At 48.1% G+C, this 9,789-nt stretch overlaps 1 protein-coding gene across 1 annotated transcript in view; it reads right to left on the reverse strand.

Moving 5' to 3' along the window:
• Nucleotides 1-9,428, reverse strand: part of Trim42 (tripartite motif containing 42) — a 20,839-nt gene extending 11,411 nt beyond the window's left edge. The window contains exons 1-3 of the mRNA XM_005366678.2: nucleotides 9,088-9,428; nucleotides 5,052-5,749; nucleotides 2,204-3,024 (exon numbers count right to left, since the gene is read on the reverse strand). Of these exons, the coding sequence (XP_005366735.1) occupies nucleotides 2,204-3,024; nucleotides 5,052-5,749; nucleotides 9,088-9,428 (1,860 nt within the window). The remainder of the gene's footprint in view (nucleotides 1-2,203; nucleotides 3,025-5,051; nucleotides 5,750-9,087) is intronic.
• Nucleotides 9,429-9,789: the final 361 nt, after the last annotated feature.

Consider the following 9,789-nt stretch of genomic DNA (forward strand, 5'->3'; position numbering starts at 1 on the left):
ACAGACTCTCTCTTACACACATACACACACAGACTCTCTCTCTTACATACATACACACACAGACTCTCTCTCTTACATACATACACACACAGACCTTCTCTCTTACATACATACACACACAGACTTTCTCTCTTACACACATACACACAAATAAAATACATGTAATGAAACTTAAAAAAAGAAATCAAACTGTTCCAGAAATAGCTCCCCCCTTCTATATAGCTGAGTAGTCAGGTTTTTTTTTTTCTAGTTTTATCTCAAATAAATGCTACAATGAATATTTTGGGGCATAAATCCTCATCTGATTTTTTTTCGTAATTTCTTAGGAAGGGAGTGGGAATTTGGATTATTTCTAGAAACCAAATTGAATTAAAAGATCTCTAGGATTTTGCAATGTGTACTAATAACTTTTAAGACCAACTTGAACATTTTGCATGCAGAAACCTTGAAGATCTGGGGATGATGTCAACATAGACTTAGTCATTTTCATTGCAGAGCACAATGAATCCTGGGAAAGGCCCATTTCATGACCCTAGAACAGGGATCTTCATTATTAGTTATTATTGTTATTATTATTATTACTATTATTATTACTATCTATTAAATCACTGTCTGGTCATAGGTGAGGTGGCAGTGACTTGCTTGGCTGGCTTGATAGGTCTGCCCCTTCAAGCTTATCCAGGGTAAGTTTAGGCAGCACAGGTACCTTCTCCAAGTTGAAGAATGGAGCAGAACCCACCAGGCCTTTGCTTCATAGCAGGAGCTGTGGACTCACTGAGCTGAAACACACTGTCCCCAGAGTTCACTGATGTCACCTGTACTCTGGGCCCTGCTGGTTCAGGCATATCTTGGGTGAAGGACAGGGAGGAACACTGTGCTGTGTTTGAGGATCTCTAGAAGGGCTCTGTTCTACCTTGTACAGCTCTTGTGGTATTAGTTTTTGCCTCTGAAGCAAAGATTAAAATGTCTCGCAGAACAGCAAGATAAAACTTGGCTCTGCATGGTCCTCATTTTCTTGTGTTTAGACTCTACCACTGACATACAGTTGGCAGATAGCAGCATTGGCAACATAGGCTGTGAGAGACAGATTCTGAGGCCCTGAAACTGGATGACACAGAGTCTACCTTCTAACAAGTATTCGGGAAATGTTAGTGTTTGGAAACTATAAGACTAGACATCAAGATGCCTATTATCTTTGGGAGAGGGTCAGATGAGTTCTGCCATATGGAAACAGGCCATGGATTAGCATGGGAGGTATGTCCCCCTAGGAACCGTGAAAGAGCCAAGAAACTCTCTAATTCAGGATTTAGTTGCCCAGCAACCCTTTGCCTCTTTGAATTTGAATAAAGTACTCCTTAAGCAACTCAGGGAAAGACCATTTGTCCATGTTAGGTCAAGAAGGCCAATGGCAAGTCTTGTCTTAGATGATGACGGGTACGAGATCTGAGAGATGCCCTACTTTCCACATCACCCCTAAAAACAGATGGATATTGGCAGGGAACTGGAATTTTCCTGGGGATTGTCATTCCAATCTTTTTAAACCATGGGGAGTCTGAATTTCAGGGAGGTAGCAGTTGAGAGGAGCTTACAGCTGGCAGCCAGGGGAGACTGCCTTTCTAACCCATTCCCACTTTCAGGATCTCGCAAGCCATTTTGAAACTTGTTTTGGTTCCAACTTGATTCTCTTACTTTTTGCTTCTTCTTTCTTTTCTTAATTAATTAAAGTTTTTATTTACTTATGGTATGGTGGGTATGAATGTGTGTATGTGAATGTGTGCTCACTTGACTTTTACGTTAGTATGAAGATCACACTAGAGGTTGATACCATCTTTTTCTCTATCACATTATTATTCTACTTATTCATCTATTTATATTTATTTATATCTTAGACAATGTCACTGAACTTGGAACCCCACTATTTCCGCTAGCCTAGCTGATGAGAAAGACCCTGGGATCCCCTCTGCCTCCACCCCTGCCTCTTAGCACGTTTCTCTTTCAGTCGAGCAGGGCTGGGTATTTACATGCACCTATCACTGTGATTTCATTGCATGGATGGACTAAGAAACATTCAGAACCCTACGTTATTTGGCTAGGCTGACCTGAGTCTAGAGGAGCAGATTTGAGCGACCACATTCTAGAGGCCAAAGAGGTATGGGCAACCTTTTCTGACCCCCCTGTGCCCCACACCATCCCTTTATCTTACCTTGGCAGCTCTTGGATACACCAGAGTCTGGTAGATGACAATTGGGCCTGGGGGCTTCATGGAGGCGTCATTAAATGAGTACCAGTTGTGGAAGCTATTGCTGTTTTGTGGGGGCTGGGTCTCCCCTGTGGCACTCCAGTAGGTATAGAGGCCGTCAGTCGGTTTGGCAGGCGCAGCAGACTGGGCCCTCCTCCCAAAGGCCTCTATTCCCATCTTGTTCTTGTCGTTGGCGGCACTGAAGGACAGCAAGGAGGAGCTTCGCTGGTATATCTGGTTGCCGAAGCTGTGGGTGCTGAATGTGACCTTCCTGGTGATCATCATTTCTGAGTGGATAGGATACTGGGAGGGGAGAGAGTCCCCCGAGGAGCAAGTCTTCTTGGGTCCCGTGGGAAAGAGCTCATGGATGGCGCTGGAGAGTTCAGCGAAATCCAAGGGAATGCAGTGTAGGGAGTGCAGCCGCAGCTGAGGGTCGGGCCTGAAGGTGTTCTGGATGCCCTCCTCGATCTGGTCCACCAGGATCTTAGCGGACTGCAGGAAGGCCACCTGTCCCGTTTCCTTCAGCGCTTCCTTGGAGTAGGCGATCAGGCCATCCATCTCATTCACCTTCATGGTGGTGATGTACACGTACTTCTCGATCTCCTTCTGCCTGGACACCTCCAGGTTCTCTATCTGCTCCATGATAATCTTCTCTTTCTCTTGCAGGATGGCTCGCAGTTTAAGGAACCCGTTTCTGATCTCCTTCCGCTTCGTTTCCTTGTCGGCTTTAAAGCTGCTCTTTAAAATGTTGAATTCCATCAGGTCATTATCAATTTCGTATCGGACTGAAAAACAATCAAGTTGGCTACTGTGAAAATTTTCATCTTCCCAGATGTCAAAGCCGTTTCAAACTGAAGAAAATTCTCTGCGGGCTCAAAGGAAACGAATGGGGAGAGGGGAAGGGAAGACACCTGGAGGTGGGCTGACACAGGCTAGGACAGGCTTCTGAAAGAAAGGGCCCTCTGTCCTTCCTCCCCATGCCCCAGGTATAACTTTTCCCTGGCATACGTTTCTCTTGTAGCAGAGAAAGAAAGAAATTTCTGATGGCTGCTCAATGCTGCCTTACAAAGACTGGTCTGGAGATCTTCAGCACTGACAGTGGGCTCCTCCCACCTACCCAGCATTCCTTGTGTAGAGTGTCTTGTCACTGTTTAGCGCTGGTGCTGGAGACTGGGTGGGGATGTGACTCACTGGCTGCCTTATGGTGACAACTTTAGCTAAGCACAGCTGTCTTATCCTTGGAGGGGATTTTAGCATCTGCACTGTATGATCATTGAGACTGGACATGGAATACTCCAAAGGTATGCTGGCTAGTTTTTTGTCAGCTTAATACAACCTGGGGTCATCTGGGAAGAAGGAATCTTAATAGAGACCATAACTCCATAGGATTGACTTGTAAGCAAGCCTGAAGGCATTTTCTTGATTGATGATTGAGAACTGATGTAGGAAGGTTCTAACTCACTGTGGGTGGTGCCTTCTGGGTAGGTGGCTCTGGATGGTATAAAATCAGAGGCTGAGCGAGCCATGGAAGAGAAAGCCATGAATAACATTTTTCCATGACTTCCATTTCAGTATATGCTTCTAAGTTCCTGCCTTAAGTTCTTGCCTCGATTTCCTTCAATGATAGACTATGATGAGGAAGTGTAAAATAAAGTAGATCCTTTCCTCTGAGTTGTTTTTGGTCATGGTGTTTTAGCATAGCAATGGAAAACACAATTAAGAAAAGGCTTGACAGTGGTGGTGCACATCTTTAATCCCAGCACTTGGGAGGCTGAGGCAGATGAATCTCTGTGAGTTCAAGGCCAGCCTGGTCTACAAAGTGAGTTCTAGGTCAGTCAGAGCTGTTACACAGAGAAACCTTGTCTTGAAAAACAAAAACAAACAAACCAACAAAAAGGCAAAGGCTTATATGGCCCTCTCTAGAAGGAGCCATTTCCCTAAATGGATTTCTAGGGCTAACTGGGGACGAAGACATGTCTGACCTGGTGGAGACACATTCAGAAATTATGAACACTTTACTGAAGTTTATGAAATATCATTGTACTTGGTTCTAGTATAAAAACCAGGGTCAGTTCCTCTATAGAAATTGTATTCTGTAGCCAGTATGAGTAACTGTGACTATGCAGGCAGAAGGAAAACAGGCTGGGCAGAGTATTACTGGCTGTTTTGGAGTGTTTTCCTGATACTATGTATTCATTAGCAGCTCCCTGAATTCGTTACCTACAACTTTGACAGAAAGTTCACGGTAGACACCTTCAACTAAGATGACTCTCAGGATTAGATTAATTATTCCCCCTGGAAACCAGGAGGCAGGAGATTTAAAAATAACTTCCATGTTCGGTAACAAACAGAACTTCAGACTTGACTGGAGAAAACTCCTCATTTTCCCCCTTTGGGAAATGAGGCCAAAGTTCAGGAAGATTGTGACAAAGATTGAAAGAGTTTTATGAGCTTATTATTCTCCAGAGTGGTGCCCCCAGCACCCCAGCCCACACTCCAGCAGAGAGGCTGAGAGCATGTTTCACAAGTCTGACTTTGATCACAGCAACCCAATGAGGGGACTGCCATTATCCTTCCAATTTTATAGATGAAAAAACTGAGTCACAGAGACACAGTGACTTAGTGACACTAGTGGCTGGTGGTAGCTGTCATGGACGCAATGACAGTGACTTGCTGGCTATGTCAGGGTCTCTCAGTGTCTGGATTTTTCCACAATGTGGAGTAAGGCTCCTTAACAGGTGCTCCACACCAACTTCCAGCCTTTTCCACAGTGGGGAGTTACCCTGAAGGGGAGTGGGAAACCGACTAGGACCTGCTTTGAACTTGGCGATGGCGCTGAAGAGGGCGGCGGACCTCTCCGAGCAGGCATCTATGAGGCTGACCGTGTCATGGCCATTGTGAAAAGCGATCTTGCAGAAGGTACAGAGCAGCTGGTTGTCGCTGCGGCAGTATTCGGTGATGCGGCTGGACGGGTGATGGATGCAAATCTTCTCGTCCTGGTCCTCGGCGCTGGTGTCCACGAAGACGTGGTCCTGCATCGCCACGTCCGAGTGGAAGGCCTTGAGGCAGTCGTTGCACAGATTGAGGCGGCAGGTGACACAGCGCTTGTAGGCAATGCGACGGCTGCGGCACACCTGGCAGAGGATGGGCCCCGAGGATCGGTCGAAGCGCCACTTGAGATAGCCGTGCTGCTGCATGTAGCGTTTGGTGAGGCGCCCGCGCAGATAGTTTTCTGGAAGGTGCATCTGGTGACTGTAGGGCATGCAGTGCGAGCGGTTGCACATGGGGCAGATGAGGATGAAGAAGTTCTCCGTGACCTCGGCATGCTTCTGCAGCTGCCGCAGGCACTTCTCGCACAGGCTGTGGTTGCAAGGCAGCATGAAGGAATGCAGGCGCAGCCGGTTGCACATGGGGCAGGTGAGATGGCTCACCAAGTGGCTGCTGGCGGGCATGGACTTGAGCTCCTCCAGCTGGGTGTCGCTGCTCCCTATGCGGAGGGCGGTCTTGGAGCTGAAAGGTAAAGCAAACACAGGTGTCAGGAACACTCTCAAGAACTCCAGAAGGATCTACGAAAAGGCTTCTGCTTGCTGCCTGGCTCCTTGGCTTGCCTCCACTCTCTTAGTAAATAAACTCAGTTAGGCATTTGGTACCTGCCCCTGGTACCCATGCCGTAGCGTTTTTAAAGATGATTAAAGCCGAATTAAATGCCTATTTGGACTGAATACAGTCTCTGGATCCAGCCCGAGTCCCGCAGTGACCCCCTGCTAATTTTAATTTTGAGGGAAAGAAAAGCAGCAGAGTGGTAGCCTTGTGGTGTGGTCAGCTGGGCCTGGAGGTTCCACTGCATGCTAGCAACACCACAGAGCATCAGCAGGGGACAGGACCACAGTAACTTTGATGGACCCGGGCAGAACTAATACCACTGTGTGATGCTGGAACTCAGACCAGAACATTCTCCAAACCACAAAAATGGCCTCCCACCCTCCTGTGCAAGGGAATGTGAGTGATGACGCCTGCTCTTTCTCTTTCCAGAAGCATGTTCGGGCTCCGTATGTCCTAGCTGCCTTCTAGACAAGAATAAGAGACCCAACAGATTGGCTGTATTCTCACTCATGAGCCCTCGTCCTGTCATGGCCTGTGATGCCTTCTTACCCAGGTATCTCACATTGGCATGGAGTGGGACATTCCCGCTTGATACAATGAATCAATAAATCTAATCTTGCCCAATTACAAGGGTGCTTTTGGTGGCTGTGCCCGGAAGGTAGTTGACATGATCATTACTGTTGTATGTGGGCTGGGACATAGGGAGGTAGTAAAAGACCTTTCTAAGACAGCAAGAGACAATCTGAGCTGCGCTAAAACCCCTGAGAGCTGACTTTCAGAGCATCAGCAACGTACAAGGGTCTGCCTCCGGGAAACGAACAGAGGATGGGGCTTTTAGAGATGCCCGTTTACAGAGCTTCTTAATCCCTTTTGTGCTCAGTTTTCCCAGCTGTAAATCAAAGATTACAGCCCTTCCTTGGGAGTTTGTAAAGCACATAAGATAGTGTGAACATGGTCCCTGCCAGCACTCTCCCCTGCGATTCATCTGCTAATGTCCACAGTAAAGGAGGGGACCACGATGGGAGGAACTCGTAGTCAAGCCCCTGAATACCCACGCGCATCTGCTGTAGTGAGTTACGGGCCTCTGTTTGTCTGTTATCTGAGGTTGGCTTCATGTATTCAGTTGCACGAACCACAAATGCTGGAACTGTGCTTGTGGAATTCAAGTGTTTGCTCTGAGCAGCTGCAGTCAGCGTAAAAGCAGCTCAGGGAAAGAAGTGACCTGGCTGTGGGAACAGAGATGCAGACCAATGCGCAGTTTGTGACTATTTCTGTCATTTCCCTGTTCATAGCAAGGTGCTGGTCTTGGTGCTGGGCTGCGTTCCCTTCTGCCCTAGCCTTCCTGGTTTTCCTTTGTCCCCATCTCCTCTTTCTTGGCCCCAGAGCAGTGGCAGTCAAAGGTGTTTCCTAGGCATATTGCCCTAGGGTGACCCTGAATTACAGAGTGCACCCGCATGTCCTTAGGCATCCGGACAGCCGGGCATCCCTGAGGACTTGGATGCTGAGATCCAGGCTTGCAGCCTCACTGTTTTCAGCCTTGTTTCCTTTTTGTTGCCCAGGCTCCTGCTTGGTCTCAGAGTGGTCACCTGGCGTCATAAGTCAATTGTACATGTGGTATCTGGATGGGCTTCTTTGATGAAAAGATAAGACTCAGAATCATTCTTTAATAAATGGAGACAACATAAGAGGTGTGTGTGTGAGAGCGAGAGAGCGAGAGCGCGCGCGAGAGAGAGAGAGAGAGAGAGAGAGAGAGAGAGAGAGAGAGAGAGAGAGGAGATACTGCATGAAGAGAGAGGGAACAAGACTAAGAGAGTTCATGGCCCAGGGAACTGGAGTAATTGTGAGTCAGGGAGTGAGGAGGAGAATAAAGCCAAGAAAGCTAAGACAGACCAGAGTGGGCGAAAAACGAGGATGCTGTGCAGGATTGGGAGGGAGAGAGTCTGGAGACCAGGAGGAGAGAGTGGGAAGGCACGTACCAATGCATCTGAGCTGACTCATAGCATTGTATAGTATCCCTGCCTACCCTCAAACAGACTGAGGCTCAAAATACAGGCTTCTGGGCCCGTTGGCTCTGTGCCAAGGCTGATCCTAAGCCAGCAGCTTTGCCGTCCTGCTGACACGCTCTGCCGCTGCTCCTCTGCACAGTTCAGCCCCTCCTAAGTGCTGCGCTGTTCTCACATCTGCATTCTAAGCCTCCAGGGCCCATCCTCAGCGCCACCAGATCCTTCCCATTAGAGTCACCTGGTGGGGATAGAGCTCTCACAATTTTGAAGTCCAACTTGTATCCCAAGATCAGTGAAAAATTGAATGTCAATGGGTGGAGACCAAACGTGAGTGTTTTTAAAGATGCCAAGGGGATTTCAACGCCCTTCTGCGTTTGGGAGCCACGGATGGATGTCCAAGGTGTCTGTTTAAAGCAGCGATTTCAGCCCCCCCTTCCTGCTACCTTACAGGACTGAGCTGTGGTCGTCCCTCCTCTGTGGAATCCTCCCTTGCTCCTGAGTCCCCTGACATGTGACATTAAAAGAGCAGCGTGCCAGATGTGGGGCTTGCTACCTTACTGAGCGGTTGAAAACCCGAGTGTTGTGACTTCGGATGGGAAAGAAAGGGTGACCTGCCGATCAGAGTTACCTCTGTAGGTTATTAAGGTCAAAGTGGCTCCTTAGAAATTCTTACTCTTCAGGTAAATGTTGCAGTTCACAGGGAGCTGCAGAATGGTTTGCATTTTTTAAAAATCCTAACAGGCTATAGACCACATACCGTATCATGGTCTCCATTTTATAATATGGCATTTTAAAAAGTAGGACCATTGATCTAGCTCTGGGTTCAAGACATGGTTCCACTCCTTCCTAGCTGTGTGGTTCTGAGCAGTTTAGAATCTCCCAGCCAAATGTCCTGGGTCCAGTGGGCACAGGGTGAGGGAGAGGAATGGTCACATAAACAGTGGTTGGCAAAGTGGCTTACCAGTAAATATCAGCTATCACTCGATTGCAAGATGAAGAGCATTTGGAGATCAAAGGATATAGCATACAGTCACATAGATGATGTGGTCTATACTACCAGGGGATGTTTAGTGTGCACTTAACTGCTGCAAAATCACCATTGATTTTTTTTCCCTAGGTAGAGTGCACTCTAGGAAGCCCTGGTCTGTTCTGGGGTTCCTACAGCTGGCATGAGTTCCCCAGATTTTTTTCTTTGATTGTTTTTTTGCCAACATAACCACATGATGGACAGGCAGCACTTACGAGATACGGATGCTCCGAAGGCGACCCCTTTTGAACGTGATGGTGGCATTCCGACAGCAACGGCTCTCGTAGTAGTAGCATTTCATATTGGTGTTGGTCGTGCAGCAGTACTTACAGTTGGGGTCGTTGGCCCAGGAACAGCAGCACCAGTGGCAATTGGGGTTCTCCGCGCAGGTGCAGTGACAGAATTGGCAGTTCCGCTCATCCTTGTAGGGGCAGGGGAAGCAGGTGCAGTTCCGCTCTGAGGTGAAGATGAACTTGCAGCACAGACAGGAGAAGAGCCGAGGACAGCATCTCTGCCAGGTGCAACACGGAGAGCACACACACATAGCGGTCTCCATGGCTCTTAGATCTTTGGTACTAGGCCTCTAGGGTTTTGACAACTTTCTCTACCAGACTCCTGAGGTCACTTCTCCCCCAGAGGGATCCTTGCCCTCTCTAGGGAGGCTGGCCGTTTGGGAGTTGCGGCAGGAAGCTGGCTAGCTTGCGAGGCCTTTGCAGGTGGTGTCCCTTCTAGGAGGCCTCTGAGCTGGCTTTACCTATTTCAGTCTGTGGACATTTGCTTATGTCATAATCCCTGACTCCCACCATGCCTCAACATGCTAGGTAAGAGGAAGGCACCCAGGGCCAGCATCTGGCATGGGAATGCATACTGGGTGTTTGCCATGTAACCAGCTCCATGGGAATGGTGGCACCCTGACC

The sequence above is a fragment of the Microtus ochrogaster genome, unplaced genomic scaffold (assembly GCF_000317375.1).
Source record: "Microtus ochrogaster isolate Prairie Vole_2 unplaced genomic scaffold, MicOch1.0 UNK12, whole genome shotgun sequence".
Classification (NCBI taxonomy): Eukaryota; Metazoa; Chordata; class Mammalia; order Rodentia; family Cricetidae; genus Microtus; species Microtus ochrogaster.